The following is a 26,690-nucleotide window of genomic DNA, read 5'->3' on the forward strand; positions in this document are numbered from 1 at the left end:
ACAAAATTAATTGCCTTCATATCCTATTTGTGAGCCTCAATTTTTTTTAAAAAAAGAGGCTCCCAAACAAATAAAATTACATATAGACCTCATTTTACTGTGCTAATCAGTATCATAAATGTTATTGTTAAGCAACTGTGTTGTAAGTTGAAAAACCACATGACTGAACCACTTAGTGACAGCAGTACTGATTGCACTCATTAAACAAGGGTCACATAGGTCATTAAGCGAGGACCTCATGTGACCATATCTTCTGATTTCCTGCCAACTTCCTCATTGACTTTGCTTGTGGGATGCCAGCAGAGAAGGTTATAAACCACAATTGTGATTGCTGGATAGAATAGCACTTAGACTTACATACCACTTCACAGTGCTTTTACAGCCCTCTCTAAGCGGTTTACAGAGTCAGCATATTGCCCCCAACAATCTGAGTCGTTATTTTACTCACTTTGGAAGGATGGAAAGCTGAGTCAACCTTGAGTCTGGTGAGATTTGAACTGCCAAATTGCAGCCAGCCAGCAGAAGTAGCATGCAGTACTGCATTCTAGCCACTGTGCCACCACGGCTCTTACCGCTACGAGAGCCATAAGTACAAGGTCAAGTTTTAACTAACATTTGTTCAGCACTGTCATAAATTTGAACAGTCATCAAACAAGTGGTTATTAAGCAAGAAATTCTATCAAACATTCACTAGCTTTCTGAAAATCCATATTTAATTTCTTCAATAAGAACACGACTATTTTAAGAAAGAACTTGAGAAAACATTCAGATTGTCGTAAGTCGATCATGGTAAATTTGTTTGATATTGACTTCCCAATTTATGCACAAACCATAAATTGCACACTATTTGTACATGAAAGTTTACATGTAGATTGCAAGTTATATCTCAGGTGGAAATCCCTTCTATATAATAATATTAAGTTATGAGACAGATATGATTATATATCTGATACATGTGTAAACATTCAAACTTTACAGAATTTATGGGGTGAAATATTCCTAATTTAAAAGAAACAGCAAATTAATAGAACCAGGCTTTCTCTTTTCAACAATATGCTAATTATGTAACTGTGCTCTTTAGAGTCTTTTAGAAGTGGATTAGCAGTGAAATGGATTCATTCTGCATTCTGAATCCTGGGGTTTATATTCTTAGCCTTAGAGGAAATAAGTCACTTCAAGTCTCAAAAGCTACAGAAAAGGGGAAAAGAAAGCAGAAACTACCATATGTATGTAAATGAGACTGCTCTAATAGTGCAGATGAGGAAGTTGTTACAGCCAACAGCAGAGAAGAAGCTCATGCAAGAAAGTAGATCTGTTGTAGTATTGAGAGCAACCCTAACGTTCAGTAGCTGTTCAGCTTACTCATGATCATGATGTATTTGGAAGAAGATCCATTTGTGCTTGATGAAGTGGATGATACAATCTGTGAAGGTAAATTACATCCTATAAAACTGTTTTTTTAGTTGTTACATGCTGATCGTAGGTTGATGCATATTATTGATTTCTTAAAGGTCCAAATGTTGAGTATAAGAAAGCTAAGGATAAACCTTTCACGAAGAGAAGTTGTCTTGGTTAAATAAAGTGCTAGAAGAATATGCATAACAGTAAATTAGATTTATATTAAGTAGAGGAATGAGCTATAAAAAGTATTTTTGGATAGAGGTTTTCACTCAGAAGTAGGACTCAATAGGGAAGTTATTCTATATTAAGTCTACAGTACACAAGATTGCAGCTTAATTTGTAATCCAAATTCAATTATAATTACATTCCACAATAATTATATTAATATGAACTATCTGTAATTGCAGTCAACAAACTATTCCAGCAACTCTTGCACTAATACAGTTTTCATTTTCAGCAGACAGGTAAAAAGAATTACAGTAGTTTCAGTACAGTAATCATGTCTTTTCAGTTTCAGGAAGAAAGACATCAATTTTCTGATAAATTACAAAAATAAAGACAATGAATATAGTATTGATAATTTATCCTGCTTTGCTCTCTGAATTGTCAGCATGTATAAAATTTAATGTTCACTTCTCAGTTGAAATTTTAAATCAGTCATGAACAATTTGTGGGGTCATAGATAATCATAATGCTACCTTTAACATCAGTTTCTAATTCAGAATATGACATCCTGGAAACTCTTATGGAAAGCAAAAGTGTATGAACACCAAAATCATATGGGTAAACACCAAAGCAAATGCAGGGATAACGCAGTTGTGGGTTTCCCAGAACTTTCCAAGAGTTTTTAGACCGTTGCTCAGACCGTTGTGTTGCTCAGGTATGTTAGAAAATCAGAGGCAACATGCACATTATTTTCATGTCTTCATTGATGAACATTACAATCAGCAGGACACGAGTAAGCCTTCTGTAGCATTGATCTTGTGGACTCTTAACAGCAAGCTTACTAGAAGACCAAGGGGTGTGAACTGGAATAATGGGCATTGATGGAGATTTCTATTTACAATATGTTTATAATAATAAAGATAACATATTTATAAAATATGTATACTACTACACTGTACAGGTTAGTCTTTGGCTAACAATAGTAGTTGGGACCAGAATTTTCATTTCTAAACAATGCAGTCATAAGTGAAATGTCACATAACCACATCACTTAGGACAGTGGTCCGCAACCTTTCCACCTTGACAACCTGGCTTGGCGCAGCGGGATGTGTGTGAATGGTAGACACACACGTGTGCATAGTTCCATTATTGCAAGTGGCAGTCGGGTGTGCCCTCCGCTCACGCCAATGGAGCTTTGCGCGTGAGCACACATTTGCTCACAAACACAAGTGCTCTCCACTCAAACATACTCTGATCGTGCGAGTGGAACTTCATGTTTGAGCGCAAAGGCCCACCACTCCCATGAGTGGAGCTTCATGCATGTGCTTGCCTGCTCTCACATGAATGGACTTTCACTCGCGTGCACACACTTGCCCATGTCACGTGCAGCCCAGTTTCGAACAGGTACTGGCCTGGTAGTAGACCACAGCGTGCGGGTTGGGGATCCCTGACTTAGAGACAGCAAACCCAGCAGTCCTGGTTTCTGCTGTTAACCAACTCCCATCTGATTGTTAGGGGAGGACTCATCTTGATGGAAGCCATTCCTGGGTAGTTCTCTCCCACCCCAAGCCTCAGTAAAGTAATAGACTGCCTCCTGTGCATCTCCACGCCCCCCCACATCCCCCATCTCTGCTCTTTTGGCCACACTGTACTCCACTGCCTTTGCCAGCCTTGCTCTCCCTAGCTGATTTTTGCCATCATTTTCCTCCTCCTGCTGATGAGGGGCACCTGGTTTGGCCCTTTGCAAGGCAGTTTCTGGATATGCCAGGCCTTCTTTTTGAAACTGCAGGCACCCTTATCCAAACAGTGTGATTCTCAAAACAGCAGCAAATGGCAGAGATGCAAATACTTTCACATCAGGAGTTAAAGAAACTGCAGGAGATAACTTGCTGAATTTATTTACTTTGACAGAATGAGGTTACTAAGTAATGTTCTACTTTTAAGAGCAGTAGTATTTTAATTCTTATTGCAAGCACCTCTTTACTTTTCTGCTATCATGTAAGGAATTTGCACCTCTTCAACTCAGAGCACTTTCCATATCTATGAAAACAGTGTTGAAAAAATTTGCATTTGCTCCTTCAATGCATCAGGTTTTTATATACATTATTCTACTTTTTGTAACTGGAAATTTTGTGGAGATACTGTTCTCCAGTATAATACACTCGTTCAATGTAGTGTTGTAAACACAGCTACTTTGTATGTTTTTCATTGAATGTACTTAAGCAAATACTGAACGTGCAATTTGTTAATGCCCCAACGATTCTAATCATTTGGTTGATGGAAATAATTCATGCCTTTGAAAATTAATTTAAATACATTTTCAGTATTTCTTCACTAGAATTACAGAAACGTGTGTGTGTGTGTGTGTATATATATATATGTTTTCTGAAGACCTACATATATATATATATATATATATATATATATATATATATATATATATATATATATATATATATATATATATATACATATAAACAACAATTTTCTTCCTCCATACCAGGATTTTGTGGTGAACGTGGTAACCAAACTGCTGCTTTAATAAAGCATCTGATAGATTTGCTACTCCTAAAGTTCATCCCATTAACCAAAACAAAACAACAAATGTACATAAGACATTTGTATGTGAACCAGTTTACAGGACTGATAAATACTTTTTTTCAAGAGGGAGAGGAAGAGTAATGGCAGAGAATAATAGAAAAGGCATACAAAGGAAAGATATCCCAGGAAAGGAAGTTAAGAAGAGGGTTTGGCTCAAGAGGGTGACTAGAAATTAACATAAAAATGTATATAAATAACATTACCGATGTTCAACCAGTTAAATTTGTGTCTTTATGCTTCAAACAATGCCAATTAAAATTCTTTTGTTAAAATGCTAACCTAAAACTTTTTGAAGTTGGAAAATTTATATAATTTCTGAATATTTGGAGATCAGTAATGATGGGTCCTCTGTGGGCAAGAGTGCTAGACAACCTCTGCCTCTAATCCATACAAGTAACTTTTTGCCATTGGATTTTTGGACCAATGCAGCCACATTTTGTTTTGCCACATTTTTGTTTTGCTTTCAATTGAACATTGTATTCCAGAAATGAAATTCCATTGAATGTCAATTTAATTGAAAATGTTGTAATTCCCCCTTTATTAGATATTATGATTTAATTATTTGACGTTTTCTAGGTACTTCAGGAGCCTGAAGTGTCTTTTTAACCAGAAAATTATATTAGGCTAAATGGCTTTTTCTCAGCCACAAAAGATTATGTGGCTGAGCAAAAGAGAACAGGATCCTACATGTCTCAGAGGTAAAAATAAGGAGGGAACCCAAGAGTTCAAGACCTTGGGAATTATTATATCCCAGAAGACATGGCATCTAAATAAATGTGGATGATAGAAAAACTTGAAAATGTTACAAGTATATTCTGAATGTAAAAAGACAAGAAATGGTGCCAAGGGAACCATTTAAAACAGAAGCATCAAAAAATTCTGAAAATGGAAAAGTTAAAATCTTTAATAAAATATATTCTGAATTTGGCTTACCAGATTTTAAATTTTGATACTTAAATTTTCTATATATTTTCAACTGAATAAAGTTATTATTAGGTGTTGCTACCTCCTCAGTTTCAGTGGTTCATAGTTCTTACAAATATTCTACCTTTATTAATTTACGGTTAGTATTTACTAGGACTATGCAACACTTCAGAATGCATCTCAGTACAAATAAAGCACTTACCTGCAGCTCCTTAACCTGCAGCTCCTTTTCCTGGGATTGCACAGTTTCTTTAAAAGGTTACCAAAAGGTGGTGCATTTTCACTCTGCCTGCTCTAGTACATATTTTGTCTTTTAATCTGAAGCGCTCGATAGCACAGCCCTTACCACTTAAGGAAGGCTGTCTGTTCTTCAAATATTCCATTCCAAATATCAAATAGTGAAAATGGAAGAACTCTTATGGAAATACTAACCATATGTAACTATGTCCATAAAAAATATTCTTCTATCGAATTTGGGATAAAAGATGGAGAATATCTTCCAAGTATTTTGTATGTGGTAAAGTATGTCCCCTAAAATATATATGCAATATATTTTACTTAAATTGCAATGATGTTCCCATATTCAGTTGCATCATTTGGTGCTTCTTCCTTTTGATGTTCTTCCTGTATGCAAGAGGAAGTAAAGAGATGGCAAATTTCTGCAACTCAGTTAGTGCCAGGACAAATTCTAGTAAAGTGCTTTTGCAATTAATTCTTCCCATCTAACCTCCCTCTGAACCATTACATTCTATGTTGTAATAGGAACATTCAGTGCAAATAGAAATCTTGCTATATAGGGCATTATTTGAACAAATTTCTGGAGATTAAACAGTATTTGCTTCTTGAATCACCACACATTGCCACGGCATGTTTTTAGCTATTGCTGTTGTGTCTTGCCCGCTCTCACAGCAGCCGGGGCCTTCTTATCTGCTACCGAACACGGAGGAATGTATGCCTCCTGGCCCCAGTCCTGGCTCCATGCCCAAGCAGGCTGCAGAGGATGGAGCACCTCCCGGCCCCAGCCCTGGCTCCATGCCCAGGCAAACGGAGCAGCTAGACCCCTCCCCCTCCTCCACAGCATGTGAGCCTGAGGAAGGTTTATTTCCAACAGCTGCTGATTGGAGTGACCCTCGCATCAGAAGACTGGATAGGCGGAGGCAACAGAAGGAAGGGAGGGGCAGGCCTTAATGAGTGCTGAGTCATGGAGCCACACCCCATGGCCTATATAAAGGATCTGCTTTCTGGCAGTCTCTGAGTCAGGCAAAGTCTAAACATATCTTGCTGAAGTCACTTTCTGGTCTCCTGCCTGCCCTGAGGACTTTGCTAGGACTTTGGCAGAGCTGCAGAGGCAAACCTGATTCGGATTTCCCTGACCCGACCGTCAGCGGAGGAATGGGACACGACATCTGCTAATGAATTCTAAAATACTTGAAACTTTGGATTCTGAGAAAATAATAGTTGTATCAGTGATAAAGTATTAAGAAAAAAGGTTCAGAAGAAAATACACTAAGAGTGTGTTATCACTTTTCCAATATGTATAGTATATTCACTTCAGACAAAATGGCCATGTTGAAAATAGTATTTTCTATATTGCTCTGGTTCTCAGGAGCAGTGTGTGCTTCAAGACATAGGATGCTGTGGCATACAGTAAATGGTACAGAAAAGTGTTGTTCCAAATCTGACAGTTCTGAAGAAACTAGGGAAACAGCATGTGATAACAATATTTTATTGTTCAAAACAGCCTACTTTCTGACAAAAAGGCAAAGCAATACTGGTACAGGTGTTCAGAAACATAGAGAAGTTTTTGCTTCTTATCCAGGACAATTTGAAAAACAAGAATTTTCACTGAGATTGCTTGAAGTATAATGTTTAAAAATTGGCCTTATTTAGATGATTGGACTTTCTCAATTTATAATAATGAGAATATGAAGTAGCCCTTCTGAGTCTGAGATTTTTTCCCCAGTAATGATGTGTATCTTGGATGCATAATATTTGAAAGTTTTCTTCAAATTTTATTTAAGGCATTTTTAAATAGCTTTTGTGACAAATGCCTAAAGTAGATCAAGGCTATAAAGTTCATGTATTACATATCTATCATGTGGTTCCTTTTGGGATAAGCAATATTATACAGTGCAGAAAAAAAAGTATATGACAAGCTGTGAGCTTAAAAAATTACTGGCAGGGAAGGTAAGGAAAAGAAATATCAATAAACCTTGTTTACATCAATCACTATACATCTACCTTTTTATTGTTGAAAACTATTCTTGCTTCTACAACATCCATTTAGGAATTTATGCTCTACAATTAAACTTACATTATTTCTCTTATGGAACATGTTGTAAACTGTTCAGCCTCAATTCTTTTCTATCCATTTACTGTTTTCTTATTTACTCCTCAATAAGAGTCTAATTCATTCTCTTCAACTAAAACACTTACCGTATATACTCGAGTATAAGCCGAGTTTTTCAGCACGTTTTTTGTGCTGAAAAGCGCCCCCTCGGCTTATACTCGAGTCTACGTCTCGATGTACTTCGGGAACCCCGCACAGGAGACGCCAAAGAGGCGGCGAGATTGTCCGGCGGGATTTGCCCAAGGCTGAGCAGTTCGCCGCGCGGACCTGAGCCAAGCCGGTCCCAGTCCAGCCGAACGGTGAAAGCGACATGCCGAGCGCCGCTCCGCTTTCACCGGCTGGACTGGGACCGGCTTGGCTCGGGTCCGCAGTAACTCCCGCCAGGCTGTGCCGCGAAGAAACCATTTAAAAGCCCCGCCAGGGCTTTCTTCTTCTCCTCCGTGCTTCAGAAGTTGGGCTTTTAAATGGTTTCTTGGCACAGCCTGGCGGGAGTTACTGCGGACCCGAGCCAAGCGGTCCCAGTCCAGCCGAGCGGTGAAAGCGACATGCCGGCGCGCTCCGCTTTCACCGCTCGCTGACTGGGACCGGCTTGCTCGGGTCCGCAGTAACTCCCGCCAGGCTGTGCCAAGAAACCATTTAAAAGCCCCGCCAGGCTTTCTTCTTCTCCTCCGTGCTTCAGAAGTTGGGCTTTTAAATGGTTTCTTCGCGGCACAGCCTGGCGGGAGTTACTGCGGACCCGAGCCAAGCGGTCCCAGTCCAGCGAGCGGTGAAAGCGGAGCGGCGCCGCATGTCGCCACCGCTCGCTGACTGGGACCGCTTGGCTCGGGTCCCGCGCGGGCGGGGAGCCGACTTTGGCCCTTTAGCAAGGAGGAAGGTGGGAGGAAGCGGAGCTGCCGGCTGTGGCGCTCCGCTCGGAGCCGCCGCCGCCGCTGCCTGGAAGAGGAGGAGGTGACCTTCACGCGGAGAGGGTGGGGATGGGGGTTGAGGCGTGCAAGAGGAGCGAGCGTGGAGGAAGAGGAGGAGGCGACGGCCCCGCCGACAGCGCTTCTAAGACCAGCCCACGCTCCGAAGAGGGAAAGGAGCGAGTGGGTGGGTGGCTGGGACGAGACCCCACCACAAACACACACACAGCCGGTCGGACGGCGCGGTTCCTTTCTCTACTCTCTCGCTCTGCGTCAAGGCGCTGGAAGGGGCGGAGGCGCGAAACAGCAGCAGGAGCAGCCGGCGCCGCTCCGCTTTCACCGTTCGGCTGGACTGGGACCGGCTTGGCTCGGGTCCGCAGTAACTCCCGCCAGGCTGTGCCGCGAAGAAACCATTTAAAAGCCCCGCCAGGGCTTTCTTTCTTCTCCCTCCGTGCTTCAGAAGTTGGGCTTTTAAATGGTTTCTTCGTGGCACAGCCTGGCGGAGTTACTGCGGACCCGAGCCAAGCGGTCCCAGTCCAGCCGAGCGGTGAAAGCGGAGCGGCGCCGGCATGTCGCTTTCACCGTTCGGCTGGACTGGGACCGGCTTGGCTCGGTCCCAGCGGCGGGCGGGGAGCCGACTTTGGCCCTTTAGCAAGGAGGAAGGTGGGAGGAAGCGGAGCTGCCGGCTGTGGCGCTCCGCTCGGAGCCGCCGCCGCCGCCGCTGCCTGGAAGAGGAGGTGACCTTCACGCGGAGAGGGTGGGGATGGGGGTTGAGGCGTGCAAGAGGAGCGAGCGTGGAGGAAGAGGAGGAGGCGACGGCCCCGCCGACAGCGCTTCTAAGACCAGCCCACGCTCCGAAGAGGAAAGGGAGCGAGTGGGTGGGTGGCTGGGGCGAGACCCCACCACAAACACACACACAGCCGGTCGGACGGCGCGGTTCCTTTCTCTACTCTCTCGCTCTCGTCAAGGCGCTGGAAGGGGCGGAGGCGCGAAACAGCAGCAGGAGCAGCCGCGCCGCCGCTTCCTCCTCCTCCTTTCGTGGCGGGCTGCTTCCAAGTCTGGAAATCTGTTTTGGGAAGTGGTGGTGCAGCGGCAGTTCAGCCCTGTCGGCCGGGGAAGGAGGCGGTGGATCGGATTCTCGCGCCACACAGTCGGCTGGAAAGCTTGCTGCTTCTTCTTCTTTTTGCTTCTCTCCCCACCCACTCTTTTCTGCTCTCTTGCAACGTTGCTGCAGCTCCTCGGCTCCTTTTCCGGCGCCCCAGAAGGCTCGAGCCTCTGCTGCCGATTGAATACTAAAATAAAATAAAAGCGGAGAAGAGCAGGCGCCGCTTTTGGTGTCCGCGTCCCTGTCGCCGCCCGGCAGGACGCGTTTAAAAAAGGCGGGGAGTTGAAAAGAGGCTGCCTCTTGGGTTACCTCAACATCCATTCCAGAGCCGCTAAAGAGCGGCTGCTTGGCCCGCCCTGGTTGGGGAACGGGCACAAAAAGGGTCCCTGGTGACCCAGATTCATCCTAGCCCCATTGACTGGCCCCTTTGACTCGATAGGATTTAGCTGACGGGATTGTTAAACAGCGCTCGCACCTTTCTTCTGGGGAGAGAAGTCACTCTAATAAATATTGGGAGGTGTTTTCAAGGAAACATAGGGGTCCACCTTCTGCCCACAAGAAATGTAGGAAATGCCACCATTCCCAGCCTTCTGAGCACATCAGCTTATCCTGGCAGAGGATGAGGAAAGTCGCATTTCAAAGCCTTTGGAAATCACCAGCTTGGAAAAAGCTAAATTATGTAGGGCTATTCAGCTACAACTTCGTGTTTAAGTTTTGTCTTTTGAAGCGAGATAATGATAGCTAGCTAGCTAGCTAATTAGATAGATAGATAGATAGATAGATAGATAGATAGATAGATAGATAGATAGATAGATAGATAGATAGATAGATAGATAGATTAGAAAGAAAACAGAACAAAAAAACAGAATAATAGAGTTGGAAGGGACCTTGGAGGTCTTCTAGTCTAACCCCTGCTTACGCAGGAAACCTTATACCACTTCAAATGCTTATCCAATATCTTCTTAAAAACTTCCAGTGTTAGAGCATTCACAACTTCTGGAGGCAAGTTGTTCCACTGGTTAATTGTTCTAACTGTCAGGAAATTTCTCCTTAGTTCTAGGTTGCTTCTCTCCTTGATTAGTTTCCACCCATGCTTCTTGTCCTGCCCTCAGGTGCTTTGGAGAATAGTTTGATTCCCCCTTCTTTGTGGCAGCCCCTGAGATATTGGAATGTTCCTATCATGTCACCCCTAAACTAGACATACCCAGTTCACATGCCCCGTGAGACGTCTTGCTTGCATGTCACACACACGCACCGCTCGCTGGGGAAAAAAAAAGGATGGATGGATGGAAGGAAGGAAGGAAGGAAGGATGGATTGATGGATGGAGGCGACCGCTTTGAAGCGCAACCCTTCTCCCGCAACTAAGGGGGGGGTCAATGTTTTCCCCAATCCTAGGGTGTGGGGAAACAGTCATTCTTTCTTCCCCCCTAGTCTCTCCCGAGATCGCACTGCAGCGCCCATCATCCCCAGCCGGCAATCTGAGCTCGTGCCATCGATGTGGTCCTTGAACTTCCCCCTCCTTGTTTCTAACCCAGCCTAGGATGGCCGGCGTGGAGGGTATGGTGGTGGTAAAACGGCCAGGAGAAAGCTTTCGCTCTTTTCGAGAGGTCCTCTTGGAAGGCTGCCTTGGAAAGGGAAAGTGGGAGGGGCAGAGATTTCTCCTCAAGGTCCCCTTGGAAGGCTGGGTTGGAAAGGGAAAGTGGGAGGGCCAGAGATTTCTTCCTCTCGGGTCCCCTTGGAAGGCTGGGTTGGAAAGGGAAAGTGGGGAGGGGGCAGAGATTTCTTCCTCGGGTCCTTCTAGAGTCCTTGAGAAACTGATATCATACAAGGTTAATAAATTATACTCCTCCTCCTCATTGATGAGTTTTTCATCCTGAAATTGATTGAAACATTGTACCATCATATGCTGCCATAGTATAGTGTTAACAACATCTGTAAAGATGATATATGAGCATGACACTAAGTTTTTTCTATATTTCCCCCTTTATTGAAAAACTTCCATCATGCTTCTTTCTGAAAACAAAGGTCATTATAATATACCTCATTATATATTTGATTTGATGATATTTCAGTTAATAAATACCATTTAAGGTGTTAAGCTTCCTTTCTTTTTCAGCAGCAAAGTGAATTACAACTTTAAAGAACTTTATTACTTTATATTCATTTATTTTAAGTATAGATTTTAGATTTTTAAACAAATATGTTTAGAGCTTTTATATCTTTCAAGTTATTCAAATTATCCCCTCAGCAGGTATATAATGGCATCCAATTCCAATATCATGTTGGGGCTTTTGAGCAAGGGAGGAGGAACGCGAGCACCGCCTTTCGCGCTGGCATTCCGGGATTTCCCTTTGTTTAGAGCTGGGAATCCTCCTTCCCCCTTTTGCACTTTTATTGTTTTTCGTTCAAATAAATATTCATGTTATTTTACTTGGCTCTATCTTTATTTTTTACATTGACCAGTAGCTGCCTCATTTCCCACCCTCGGCTTATACTCGAGTCAATAGTTTTTCCCAGTTTTTTGTGGTAAAATTAGGTGCCTCGGCTTATATTCGGGTCGGCTTATACTCGAGTATATACGGTAATTCAACACTCATTCATTCATAGTCATATCTCTTCTTGTTTTATTACACTTGCTTCTTCAATAATATATTACTGGTACATACAAACTAACATTTCCAGGTCTTACTTCAGTATGACAAAGTAGATAATTCTGCTGACTGCCGACAATTTGGCAGTTTGAATCTCACCAGGCTCAAGGTTGACTCATCCTTCCAAGGTTGGTAAACAAATTGTTGGGGGCAATATGCTGACTGTAAACCGCTTAGAGAGGGCTGTAAAGATCTGTGAAGCAATATATAAGTGCTATTGCTATTATGCCCTACAAAGGCTCCCATTAGCTAGATTGGGGAGTTTGGGCATTTCTTTTTTAAGATGTGGATACTTTTGGAAAGCTTTCCCTATTTTCAGTAATCTGACTTTTTTTCTTTAGAAATGAATGAATTTAACAGAACGTATTTAATATGTAATATAGCCTATTTTACTATTTTAATTTCTTCCATAAAACACTTTCTGGATTTATATAAGTATAAATGTAAATATATTATGCAGGTTTTGATATGTTCAGGTTTTTTCCCGTGTAAGGTTGAAAGTATTTAGGCAACGTTTCAGTGAGGTCTCACTCATCATCTTCAGGCTGGAGTTTTTGGCTTTGTTCTTATGTGAGCAAAGTAAATATATTAAGTTGTACATTTATAGTTATGCCTTTATATTATGCCACATACATTATAACCCAACAACTAAAATAGCTTTTATAGTTAGATTTTATTTTGTCACATAACAGTTCTTATTGCAGAGACTTAATGCAGCTGAAATGACAAAAAGTGTTTCTCATCAGCTTTTCTTTTCTTTGGGAGCAAAATAATTGCGGTTTGCAAATGACTTGTACCTTAATAACAGGATAGGAACAATTGATAAAACTTCACACTGTGTATTTATAAAAATCCCAGGGTACTATCTGATCTGTCAGATTTTATGATACTTGAAGGACTACAAAGATCTGCAAAACCTGTTCATTAGATATGACATTGGAATGAATGCACACACCATGAGGATATTTCATATCTTCTTCAACTGTCTGCAAATCTGCTTCCTGTCTCCAATCCCTATTTATCCACCCACACTAATATTTCCAGACATATATTGATAAAAAAAAGTCACCTCGTACATACCAGCTTAGCCGGAGAAAATGTTGTGGCCTTACTTTATATAGCTTAGATAGATCACAGGGAGGGTATTATTTTACTAAGCATTTTTCATCATCTGTTTAAGAATATTGGCTTGGTGGTTACATTATACATGTTGCTTTAGTTATCCAGGTCTGACAATCTTCTCAGTTGTTTTCTAATAATAGCGCCAGCCTTATAAAGTAAGTTAAGTTTCTGCAGATTGAGTTAGTGTATTTTGTTTAAGCAAGACTCCAGGTTTGCCAGTGGCAAAATTAGCAGTGCTCTGTTAGCCTTGTTTTTTTATTTAGGTATTTACATTTTTGTTTGCTGTATATTCTTGCAGACGCTAGATAATTAACAATAAAGACATATAGAATACCCCAAGAAATCACATGCACATATAAGTATACCATTTAAAAGAAACAAACACCCACCCACAAATGTTATAGGGCACGAATTCTACTTTCCAGTCAAAGACCACCTTTCTCTTTTGCAATATAGAACAGATAGAATTTCAAACCCTTCCCCGAAGCCTAAGAGGAATAAAGCTGACTATATCCCTACTGGGAGAAAGTCCCATAGAATAGAGACAGCCATTAAGAATGTCGATCTCCAAGGTGATACTCCCGTAAGCATAATTCCCAAAGGGAATTGTCCCTGTTTGATCTAGTTGGATAGGCATTTGGATACAGAAAAAAGGTGGATCTTTTTAATTGTGTCTGGAGTTAGGTAGGACCTTAAAGATAACATCTAGCACCTTGAATTGCACTTGGCAATTGACTAATAACCAGTGCAGCTCCCAAAGCACTGGGGTTACCCAGTCACCCAATTATATTGAGGTACATCTATCATTGTCCAAACCATTCTGCACCAGCTATTTTATTCAAATATTTTTTGGAAGCATATTGCAGTAATCCAGTTGGGAGGTGACTAAAACAGGAGTAACTATGAACAGCCTCTCCTAATTGAAAAAGTAACTGTGTGTAAACCCTTTTAGCTCCCACAGCAGGTGCTGTGATTTAGAAGGACTCCCCAATAGAGGATAATGTCTAAATAGGGGAGCCTAGTCCTATTCAGAGTCAAGGATGAAATTTTCCTGGAATCATTCTGGACACAAATCCAAAGCCTCTCCATTTGGAAGAGATTCTAATCAAGCCCATTCTTCAAATAAGCAGCAAAAGTGGGATTAGGATATTGATTTTGGAAAGTTATAGATGGACTAATGAATTTGAAATAAGATTTTGAAAGTAATTATGAGACTCTTTCCCATGGGAAAATACTACTATTTCAGTACTTTAAAAAAAAATAAGATGGGGTTTTGCAGGTTGGCTACTAGAAGAAACCGGAAAGACTTAAAGATTACAATTAAATGAGAAGAGCGCTTAAATTTGACTAGCTAATGACAGAAAAGAATAAAATACTTTAATGTTGGATATAGTAAAGTATATTTGTGAACAATTAACAGAAGTTAATTTTAAAGTGTCTGCCATTATAGATAAAGTGTGTTTGGAAGATGATATTGAAAAGAAGCAAGTTTTACTGGAAAGGCATGAGTCTGATTTGAAAGTGGATATAAAAATGATGGAAGAAGATGCTACCCTAGCTATACAAATGAAACTCGGTGATTTTTTTACCAAACCAAATAAAGTAAACTTCCTTATATTAGATTTACAAAGGGATCTATTAAAATTGTGAAGAATTTTGTGAGAAGAGGCAAAAAAAAAAAAAAGAGAGAGAGAGATAGGCTTTATTATTTGCCAGGGGATAAAACATGAGATATAGGATGAAAAGAGCTTTGGTTGAAATATTAGAGAAAGTGTTAGACTGTTGAAAACGTTGTATTTGTCTTGATGGAGGGGGAAGTTCTTTATATTCCTTTGTTTCTTTTCTTTTTTATGTATTTCCCCCTTTCCCTACTGCTCCTTCCCCCTTTTTGCATTTTTCATTTTTTTTCTGCTTGTTTATATTTTCCTTGTTTGTACTAGGTTTTTTTATCTTTGTAATTTCAAAATTTAATACAAATTATTATTTAGAAAAAGAGTAAATGAGAAGAAATCAAGCTCCAGGACTTTATTTGAGGGGATTAAGGGTCAAATTTGTTAAAAGTAAAGGGAAGAAGTTTATAAAGTTTAGGATTGTTAAAAGTAAAAGGAAGGAATATAAAGTTGGTTTATTAGATCAAGAGTAAAATAAACATGTTATTTTCTCTGGTAACCTTTATGAACTTTTGCTAACCAGGGCAGAAGAACAATACTTTAAAAATATGTTTAAATGTAAGAGTTTATGGGAAGAAGAAATCGTTTGTTGTACTTTAGGAGAATTTGATAAGTTACTAAAATGGTTGTTACTTCTTGTTACGAAAGGGGAGTTATTTCTTTAAATATTTTTCCTTTCGTTTTTTCTTTCTATTCTGCATTTTCTAATTTTTATTCATTTATTTTACAGTTTGTATTAGTCATTTTAACTGTAATGCTTAATAAAATTATTATAAAAAAGTATTCATCACTGTACATGAGCAAAGAAAATAAAGCTAATTATTTCAGAACAGTAAAAGTGAATGATGCTATTTCATATTATATAATCAGGTTTTTCACCTCAGTTTTAAACATTATTTATTCTTAATTAAGAATTTAGGGATTTTTTAAGTCAATTTCTTTATTACAGGATTCTGAGTCTATTTCAGAATGCTGGTTTTGACGTATAAAGCTCTTTATGGCTTTACTTCAGGAAATGTTAGCGACCATCACCTCCTGGCCGATTCTGCCTTTCTGGATTTGTTTCCAGGGAGGAGATGCTTAGGATCCACTCAATGACTGAAATCAAGGCAATTTTTCTCTGGTGAACCCTTTGTGGTAGAACACACCTTGTCCTTGGTCATTCTCCTGCAGGGTTCTTTCTTGGCCTTTTAAAGGGCCATCATCAAAATGATTTGATGTGATTGAGTTTTTGGAAGACATACTGGATTTGTAGGAATTTTTCTTCTTCTTTTAGACTTTTATAGTTAAACCAGGCTGCCATTGATATTTTTATTACAGTTTTGTATTTTGATATAATTATTTTGTAAGACGTTTGAGGTGATGGATTGTAGTGCTTAGATTCTATTTTAAGATTCTTACAAACTGCACAGAGTCTTGTGAACTGGGCTTATAAAGATATATAAGTAAATAAATTTCTACAAACTTTTTCCAAATTATGTTTCAGAAGACCAATAATTTCCAGACAAAATTTCCAGATGACAAAATGAAAATTTGCACCGTTAGAGGAGTTATGTTTGAGAAGCAACAGATTGAAGTAGTTACCTGTAGTATTATTTACTATGCTTTGAATATGTGATTTAGATACAAATGGCCCTGACTTATAATTTCACTTATGCTGAGAGATACTTACGTCTCCATCCAAAATTGCCTTGTTCATTTATATTTAAACACAGGAGAACAGGGAAAACAAAACCTAAGAATATATTTATAAATAGATCACACGAGTATGGTTGCATAGATCATCTTTGGACATCTCTCATTTTTTTAAATTTTAAAACATAACTGGGTTCCAGAAATCATTCATGTGCATTAATTATACTAATACAGATCTCTCTCTCTCTCCTGCCTCCCTCCCTCTCCCTCCCTCCCTCCCTCTCTCCCTCCCTCCCTCCCTCCCTCTCTCACACACACACAGATACATACAGTGCCCAAAGAATCCTCTTGCTTGCTCTGGTTGCTAAGCGTTAGGAGAAATGGGAATGTGCAGTTCTGTGAAGCCCTCTTGTGAGTTCTTTCCTTCTGCCATAAAAAAAGGAGGGGGAAGGGAGACAGAGCACTACAAATGATTGTCATCATAAATGCATTATTTGCAAGGCTACAGAGCTGGAAAACCAATGCCTAGGGGGCATAGAAAAGTAAGGTTGCCTTTTCAATCGGAAGGATCATGTTTTTATCAACTGCAGTCCATGTTCCTGTATTTTAAAATATATTATTCTAGATGACAGCCGGTAATAGAAATCAGAACTGATTTTAAAGAATATGGCATTTGGGTAGTGAGCTTGTCAGGTGTGTGGCCAAGATAGATGTGCAAGGAAAAGTTGTGCTTTCCATAATGGCCTGCTAGCTTGGCTCACTAATACCATAGAGGGAATCCATACATCAGTATAGCTAAATAACATACTGAACGATAGAATTTTCTAATAGATACAAAGCATTTAGTTCAGCAAAATTAAACTTAAAGCAACCCCCACCCCCACCCACTTTTTTTTTTAAAGTCCAGATTTGCTTTGGCAATCTTGCTTTGTTTCAAGTGTTTTAGAGCAAACTTCCTTCTTGTATTTGTTCTTTCACTGGCATTTGATAGTATCGTTAATGACCTGGGTTTTTATGGAGTAGGAAATTACTCCTCAGTAGAGGATATAATTTCATAAGGATAGAAAAACAGTGGAGTATGTGGGGCAGACAGAATTGACAAGATGGCAGATAGAGCCTTGCAACAAAAGCCTTGCCCTACATTATCGTGAAAAACCAGGGTGTAGATCACAAGGCTCCATCCACCATCTTGCCAGTTTTTTCCCACACCCTTGGGGATGCTTCTGGCAGTATGATCTTAGTAGCTCTGCAAGGTATGTTTTTATGTGGATTGTTGTAAGGGCAAGCCTTCTGCAATATTGAAGAGATAATGTGAAACAACTTTCTTCAAATGCAGGGCAAACAAACACAATAAAACCTTTATTTAATGGATTAGTTTGGAGAAAGGGTATCTGTTGCATTAAATGGTATGCAATTGGCATGATTTTTATCATTTGTGTAATAGGGTAATTATCATTTTTATGTCATTTCCAAGTGGCAACACTAGGAATGACAGAAAGAAACAAAAGACTGCTCTGCGTTTGGCACTGGAAAGTCTACCCAGAAACAGCTTGTAAGTCATACATTAGATGGCACAAATGTAAGCAAGTATTAGCAGTACCATTGTAGAATTTATCTCAGAATATGCACTTCATGAAAAGTTTATGCACATTGAAGAATTTACAGCCCAGATGTATAAGATAAGGCAGTCAAATAACAGATTAAAAATGAGATATATTTTCTTGTCAGATCAGCCAAAATTCTGATTGTACGGGATGGCTTCCACCAACAAAGTTCAACACCATGACCATCAACCCAAATCAATAATGTACCATCACACACACACACGGTTTGGGATAACTGCTATATCACTGCTTGTGTTGCAAATTGAACTTGGTGGCTTTCTGTGGCATCCCCTCTGGCAATGTGTAAAAAATAAACTCCAGGCTCCAGTGAGGTATGGGGGACTTGCATTACATAAATATTTGTAAAGGAAACAAGAATGTTAGAGTGATCAAATGAAAGGATAAGGAGAAGATCTTCTCCTCATACAGGAGCTAGTTAAGACTCTGACAAACAGCTGTTTCACTGATCCTTGAACTCTCAGCACAGATGATGCTGGAGTCAGACTGTGCAACAGCTTTACACTCCACACACACACACACACACACACACACACACACACACATTCTTTCTTCTCTGTACTGTAACTTTACCAGGGAAACAGAACTCCTGATGCTTCTGCTGGCAGCAGAGTGAGTCAGAGCAGCTACTGATTGAGCACAAGCTGGTAGCTGCTGCTGCTGCTGCTGCTGCTGCTCTCTCTCTCTCTCTCTTCTCTCTCTCTCCTCCATCCCCCTTCCACTGTAGGGTAGTCTTTTTCTCCCTTTAAATGAGGAACACTCAGCCAGGATTAGCTGCACAGGAGAGACAGCAGTGCAAGCTAAGCTAGTCTTCTGTTTTTTATGACAGTCAAACGTAGAAGAGGAAATTTGGGTTTGCAGTCCATTGTTTTCAACCACCATACTATGAGTGTGGATCAGTACATTTAGGTGAGTGACGTTTCTCCCTTTGTTTAATTTTTCTCTTGTCACGTGGACTATTTCTCACTCCTTTTAAATGTTGTACTGCTAGGTGTGCAGCTATACTGTCGTGGTATTTGATGTCAAAGTTATTTCCGCATGTTTTGGCATGGTATTTATCTTTGCGATGTTCAGATGTGAATTGCTGTTAATAAAACATTCACCTGTGAAAATATTGTGATTATTGAAGAATGTTCAAATGGCATTTCATATTAGTAGCACTGTGTTTTGCAGATTGAGAAGTCATTCAGTTAATTGCAAAACAATTGAAAAGGTTGCCTATCAAATGCAGCATAATTGCAATTCTCTCTAGTGTTTGAATAGCATTATGTCTCTGTGTTTGTGTGTAACAGCTGTTTAAAACATTTATAATCTAAGTAGTCAGTGATGTGAAAAGACATACTGAATATAGCAAAGTTACTTTTTCATATCATATGCTAGGTAGCCTATCTCTGTCCTTGTGCCTGAAAAGGCACATGTACCAACCACATAGGGGATAATATTTGAAATTCGTTTCATGGGTATTAATTGAAATAATATTTTCAGTTTTTATTTTATTTTTTCCAATAGCAAAATCAGTAACTGTATTTATAAAACCAGTTGATGTTTTAGCCTGTAATGCGCCTTGTTTTAAGGGGAAATCTTAACTGAATAGATTTGCTTTGACTTTAGAATAAATGTGACTGATAGATCCTATTTTTTATTTTCTGAAATTCGTAGATTAGACATATAATACCTCCTGAGATCCTGTTGTTATTAACAGATCACCCATAGGATATGAAAGAAGGTAAAGTAATTGATTACAGCATTACCAATTTTTAGCACAATTTGTCAAAACAATTTCCAAGTCAAGCTTCCATTTTCAAGAAAATATCATAATTAATTAATTATGTTCTACTTGATTTCTGAAAAAGCTGTTTCTATGCATTATGCTTTCTCTACAAGTAGACTGCTTTTTTAGAGAACAATATTTGAATTATGTATCCTTCAGTGGAGCTTGTTCATCATACCTTCACTAATTAGTTTTAGGTTTTCTTATGTTCTGGCCCTGCAAATTCAGGATATCAATAAAATCCTTTAATACACTCATACCAATTTCTAACATAAAATCGTATGTGAATGTTATCATTCTTCTACTCTGACAAAATGCTTTTACTGACTTTGAAGAAATATGTGACCTTGTTGTACTGGCTTTAGTCCTATGTATATTTATCTTTCCACTTTCCACCATTTTTTCATAATGTGTATCTTGTAACACTTTGTATTATTTAATTATTGTTAGTTTATTTATTTATTTAGTATGAATGTATGTATGTATGTATGTGTTTAAGGAAATAGATAGAATCATTGGAAACATTGTCATTTGCATTTGTCCACTGCCAATTAGGGTTCAGACACAGATTTTTTAAGGAAACAAAGCAGAGACGTTTCAGTGAGGATGGTTTCCCAAAGTTTCTCAAAGAGGAAAATAGCTTTAATGTTAACTTTCTTTTTCCTTTCCTCCTCTGCTGTTGCTTCAGCCATACTCTGAGTACACACATTTCTTTGTAGCTTTTTAAGAGGTGTGGTTACTGCTATATTTGGTAAGATGGTTTGGAAGAGAATATACTGTATCTACTATCTATCCTCACCTAACCAAAGTTAATGGAAAAGTATGTCAATATGTTGTTCTCTAGCCACAATTCTACAATGAAAGTTAAACTATCAAGCAGTATAAGAGGCAGAGCATGTCTTTGGGTAGCTGAAATGCATCATGTTATGAAGAAAATATATATTTCTTCCTTTTAAAATAATTATGTACAGTGTGATATGGGACACTTAATTCTAATGCAGCATTTTTTTTCTTGGCCTCTTTCCAACTAGTGCATTCTATGTATGTTGGGACCACAACTGACTTTTTCAGAGAGGGAGTGTTGGAATTTCTTGTCTGGACACATTGGAAAGAAAGCTGGTTGATGGAGATTATTTAACAAAGTTACCCAAACATTTCACATCACTGGACAGATTTAGAATTTTGAGAGAATGTTTTGGGTGCCCTTAGATAGTGGCTGTCCAATGAAGTGGCCAGATACAAGTCATCCAATTACCAAAAAGTAGATTTAAGGAACTGAGGTATAGAATCAGATGACTTCAAGAACTCATACTCACAAACACATTGGTGTCTATGGGCCGTAGACCATCTGCCACTGTCATAAACCAAAATTGGTTCTAGTCTCAAATGCTAAGCCATTGTTTGCTTATCTATATTTTACTAAAGATAGTCTACACCAGGGGTTTCAAACTCGTAACCCACAGGCCGGATGCATCATACTCTGGCCACGCCCACACCCATTTTAGCAAAGGGGAAAAAAGTTCCGATATGTCATGTGACAACAATGTGACGCCGCGAGTTTGACACCCTGGTCTACACCATAAACTACAATACCTAAATTCATACAATTTTAGCAAAAATCAAAGAAACCTTATTAAGGATTAGTGTGATTTATGAACCCAGCCAATGGTTGTGTTAACAATATACAAAACTTTATGACTACAGTTAATAAAACACAGTGGCTAAATAAAAGCATTATGTGTTGTGTGTGCAAGTCAGTTGTATTAAGCTGTGATGGCTGGATAAGCATAATGTGTTTGGTTAAAATGTAGCTGACAGGTTTGTCTTAGATTTGTACAGATAACAATGCTGCCAATAAGCAAGGGTAACAAAGTTGAAGTGTTCTGGTATAAATTACCCTTGAGTTATATAGTAGTCATAGAGGTAGGAACTGCTCAATACATTAAATTGTTGGTTGGCTTTGTGGCTTGGTACATAATCTGAACTCTGCTAGAGTCTTGGGTGAATCCAAGAATTTAATTAATACATTGTGTGAACACAGTTAGAGAACCAGTTTGATCTAGTTGTTAAGGGACCCAGCTAGAAACCAGGAGACTGTGAGTTCTAGCCCTGCCTAAAATATGAAAGGCAGCTAGATTTCTTTGGGCCAGTTACTCTCTCTTAGTTCATGTCAAGCTTGGGCAGAAAACTGGTCGTTCAATTCCTGTTGCAACCAAATGGATCAAAACTTATTTGATCCAAGAAAAAGGCAGACCCGGCACTTGCAGGGAGACAATAGGAAGAAAAAAAGTGTGAACAGTATCACTGAAACTTATTAATCATGCTTTATACTTTTATGTGTTTGTGGTTGCAGTAATTTGTTGTAATATGTAATTATTCAGATGCTTCAATTTGAGCATTTCTGTTCTTCAATAAAACTAAAAAGCCCTTTTAATGCTGCTCATTAAAAAAATTACTGTTGAAAGTAAGTTAAAGGAGCTTTGAATTAAACATAAAATATAATGTACCTACATAAATTTGTAACTCTTCTCTGTTGAAATTCTTTTATTGTTTTCTTCATGAAGAAATAAATATTCTGAATGATATTTGAGAAACATGGATTTGACCATGATACATGCCAACAAATTACAGCAAGATGAATGGAAGAGCTAACATTATGCATGTGCATTACATTGTTAACTGTTGTACTGAGTTTTCAAAACAAGCAGTTTTTATGAGGTAAAGTAAAATAATGGACTGTTGTAAAGGATTACCTGTACTTGAGAAGTTGGGTAGACTGAAATAAAAAAGGAAAATAGGCGTTTTACTTGCCTTTTCTTCCAAAATGATGAATAAGAAAGTTAATTTTAATAATTACTTTCAAATAGAGGGAAATGATGGATTGTTCTCATTTGCCTGACTAAGTGTTCTTGTATTCATGAGCATTCAATGAATAAAGAATTAAAGCTGACAAGAGACAACAAAGGAACTGAATATTGTAGTGCTTTCCAAGGTACTGTCACATATGTAGTAGCAGAGGCAGGGTATTCCTTAAAGTCGATTGTCGAGACTGCTTTCATTAGACAATCCTCTTAATGAACAGCAAGGCATTCTGGGTGCATAGTACTTTAAAAATGCCAAGGAGCTAGAGATATTTTGGTTACATTTGCTCTGTTTCATTATTTAAAAGATTACCCAGCAGAAAGTAATCACAATAAAAAACGGAAATTTCCTTTTGTAATTTAAACTCATTTAAAACCCATGTTGTTATGGACTATGTTTTTTTTAGGTACAGAAGAAGTCGGGGGTGGGGTGGGAAGTAGTTGATGGAGTACAGTAAACGGGCTGTTCCTTACTTTCTTGATTAGGGGAAGCATTCAATAGCTCAAGGTGTGGAAGTGATTAATTGGCTGAGAAGTGGGGAAAAAGGTTGTCCATATTTGGCTATGCCCCAATAGTTCCAGTAAAGGTAGTCCTCAACTATAGTTCATTTAGTGACTGTTCGAAGTTACAATGGCACTGAAAAGTATTTGTATTTTCTTCTTCAATCAGAACAGTAAAATAAACATGTAAATATTAAGTTAAAACCAGCAGCCATATTTATCTGTTCAGTTGCACTGTTCTGTGCAAAATGAAACCTCCTCCAGCCAGAACTCAGAAAATTTTCTACATGCTTTACCTACTTGCAATTATAAGATACCATCAAGAAAATAACCGAACTGTTAAGTTACTACAGAATAGTTGTATTACTGCAGGCCCTGGTTGGAAACAAAATGAGGATTTTAACAGAATAGTAGAGTTGGAAAGGACCTTGGAGGTCTTTTAGTCCAACCTCCTGCTCAAGCAGTTGACCCTATACCATTACAAACAAATGGCGGTCCAATCTCTTTTTAAAAGCCGCTTGTAATGGAACACCCACAACTTCTGAATGCAGGCCGTTCCACTGGTTGATTATTCTCACTGTTCTCTTTAGTTCTAGGTTGCTTCTCTCCTTGATTAACTTCTTAATTTCATTGTTTCTTGTCTTCCATTTTGGTGCTTTGAAAAATAGATTTTACCCCCTCTTTGTGACAGCTCATCAGATATTGAACACTGCTATCATGTCGCCCCTTCTTTTCACTAGACTAGACACATCTGATTCCTGCCACGGTTCTTCCTATGTTTTAGCTTCCACCTCCTAATCATCTTCGTTGTTCTTCTCTGTACTCTTTCCAGAGTTTCAATATCTATTTTATATTGTGGTGACCAAAACTGGATGGGGTATTCCAAGTGTGGTCTTACTAAGGCCTTATAAAGCGATACTAACACTTCACGTGATCTTGAGTCTATCCCTCTATTAATGCAGCTTGGGATTGCATTGGCTTTTTTGGCAGCTGCAGCACATTGTCGATTCATATTTAAATGGTTGTCCACTAGGACTCCAGTATCCCTCTCACACGGTGGCTCAGGGGCTAGGACGTTGAGCTTGTCGATTAAAAAGTCGGCAGCTCAGCTGTTCGAATCCCTAGTGCTGCCGTGTAACGGGGTGAGATCCTGTTACTTGTCCCAGCTTCTGCCAACCTAGCAGTTTCGAAAGCACGTAAAAATGCAAGTAGAAAAAATAGGGACCACCTTTGGTGGGAAGGTAACAGTGTTCTGTGCGCCTTTGGTGTTGAGTCATGCCGGCCACATGACCACGGAGACGTCTTCGGACAGTGCTGGCTCTTCGGCTTTGAAACGGAGATGAGCACCGTCCCCTAGATTCGGCAACGACTAGCACATATGTGCGAGGGAAACCTTTATCTTTACCTTTAAAACCTTATTTTTCTCACAATTTAATTTCCTTTTGTTAGATAGGGCCCACTGGTCAAGTCTATCAAGATCTATCTGGACCTTGAGCCTATTTTCTGGTGTCTTCTGCAGATTCGATAAGTTCCCCTTCTATTCCCTCATCTAAATTGTTTATGAAGATACTGAAGGATACTGAGTTTAAGATAGAATCTTGGGGTTTCCCATGGCTCACTTCCCTCCATGTAGATGTAGTTCCATTAAACTTTGAGTACAGGTTGTCAGCTAATTACGAATCCATCTGGTGGTGATGCTGTCTATCCCATATTTTTCTAGCTTACCAAGAAGTAGGTTGTGGTCTGCCTTGAACAAGTATGCTATGTCCACAGCATTTTGCTGGTCCACTAATTCAGTCACTTTGTCAAAGAAATGAATTAAGATTTGATTCATGATCTTTTTTTGACAAATCTATATTGGCCTTTAGTTATAACTTTGCTAGCTTCTAGGTGTTCGCAGATCTGTTTCTTATCTTTTCCAGGTTTTTCCTAGGTATTGATGTCAGGCTGATTGGTCTGTAATTTTCTGGATCTGTTTTTTGTTTGTTTGTTTTGTTTTTTTGTTTTTTGAAAATGGAAACCTTCCTTTCTATTTCCTTGCACAAAGTTGGCATAATAGAGAAATGGGATTTATGTAAAGTTTTTTTCTCTCACATTGTAACAATACTCGCACTTTGCTGCTCTTATCAGCATATAGTAATCCTTTATATAGGCTGTTATTTGTGTTTGGCTAGATTAATTCTTCATCTTCTTCCATTAGGTGTTCTTAGGTATTTGATCTCCTGGATTTATTCTGAAAACCAAGAGACTCTCCAGAATCCACAGATAGGGAGAAGCCATATAAGAACAATCTAATTCTAGGCTATTGTCATACTCTCAATCCAAGTGACAATGAAGATCTTAGCCAAATTGTGCATCAGACCTTCAGAAAAACCTCTGCAACCCAACAGAATCTATCAGATACTAAGGGTGGACCAATCAAATGAGTCCTACCTCCCTGCGGCAGGGAGAAACTGTAGGAAAACTGTAAGGTAAGGTGACAAAGGACTGACGTTAGCATCTCTCATATCACTGCTCCGAGGCAAAAAGAGATCTAAATGTTATGTGTTCAGCCTTTGATAACTTGGGTGAAGTCCATGGTTGCTGTGGTACCATTAACCCTCAGGATGCCTCTGACCACACACCCACAGGAAGTATCTTAAAGTCTCCCAGTTTCATAAGTCTGAGAAACTCCACCCACAGCCAGGCCACAGAACTGAGCAGTTAAAATAGGGAAGCCAGGAAGTTGGTACAATAGCAGCAATCAAAGGGCCTTCATTCAACTGCTTAGACAACAACAAAAACAAACAAGCCCAACCAGATGGTTGATCTGGCTGTTCAGGTCACTTCTAAACTGAGACCAGAACTCTGCAATCTTTAGTCCCACTTATCTAGTCGTTCCCCCTCCCAAAAAAACACATCATCCTTTACTTTAGCAATAAAGCAGATGCAAAATAAGGACTGCAACTTTTAGTGATCAGAAATGCTGTCAGATTTGGTTAATCCACATTTTGCTTATCCTCATGTTCCTGTATTGAAAAGATTTTTTATTACTAATCCTGTGGCATATGCAGATTACACTACCATATCTTACATTTGAAAACATATGTGTATTTGCAAATCACAGTACTGAATCCAGGACTTTATTGTGTCCTCGGAATCACATATATATTACATTATATTCAGGAGAGAATTAAAAAAAAATCTAGTTGATTGCATTCTAAAATGCATCAATGATGTAGTTTATGTTACCTTAATTCATGTTAGATTTTAAGGAACATTTGATAAGGATTCTGTTTTTGCTTTCCAGAGCAGGTGATCCATAATTCATAGGTAAGAACCCATCTTAAGGTAGATTGTCTTAATGGCAGCGAAAAAGCAATAGTACTCTGCCCTATTACATCAGCAGAATGTTGTCTAGCAGCGTTG

General features: G+C 39.2%; 1 protein-coding gene across 6 annotated transcripts in view; it reads left to right on the top strand.

Annotated features, from left to right (window-relative positions):
- The first annotated feature begins 1,224 nt into the window (after positions 1-1,224).
- Positions 1,225-26,690, top strand: part of RIPOR2 (RHO family interacting cell polarization regulator 2) — a 77,058-nt gene continuing 51,592 nt past the window's right edge. For 2 of the 6 annotated variants that reach the window (XM_058177691.1, XM_058177693.1), the window contains exon 1: positions 1,226-1,431. In XM_058177691.1, coding sequence (XP_058033674.1) covers positions 1,365-1,431 — 67 coding nt within the window. In that variant the 5' untranslated portion in view covers positions 1,226-1,364. Of the gene's footprint in view, positions 1,432-16,921; positions 16,939-18,978; positions 19,059-26,690 lie in introns of those variants that run through there. The other 4 variants (XM_058177694.1, XM_058177696.1, XM_058177697.1 and 1 more) reach the window with 4 other exon arrangements.

This window comes from Ahaetulla prasina, chromosome 3 (genome assembly GCF_028640845.1).
Source record: "Ahaetulla prasina isolate Xishuangbanna chromosome 3, ASM2864084v1, whole genome shotgun sequence".
Lineage (NCBI taxonomy): Eukaryota > Metazoa > Chordata > Lepidosauria > Squamata > Colubridae > Ahaetulla > Ahaetulla prasina.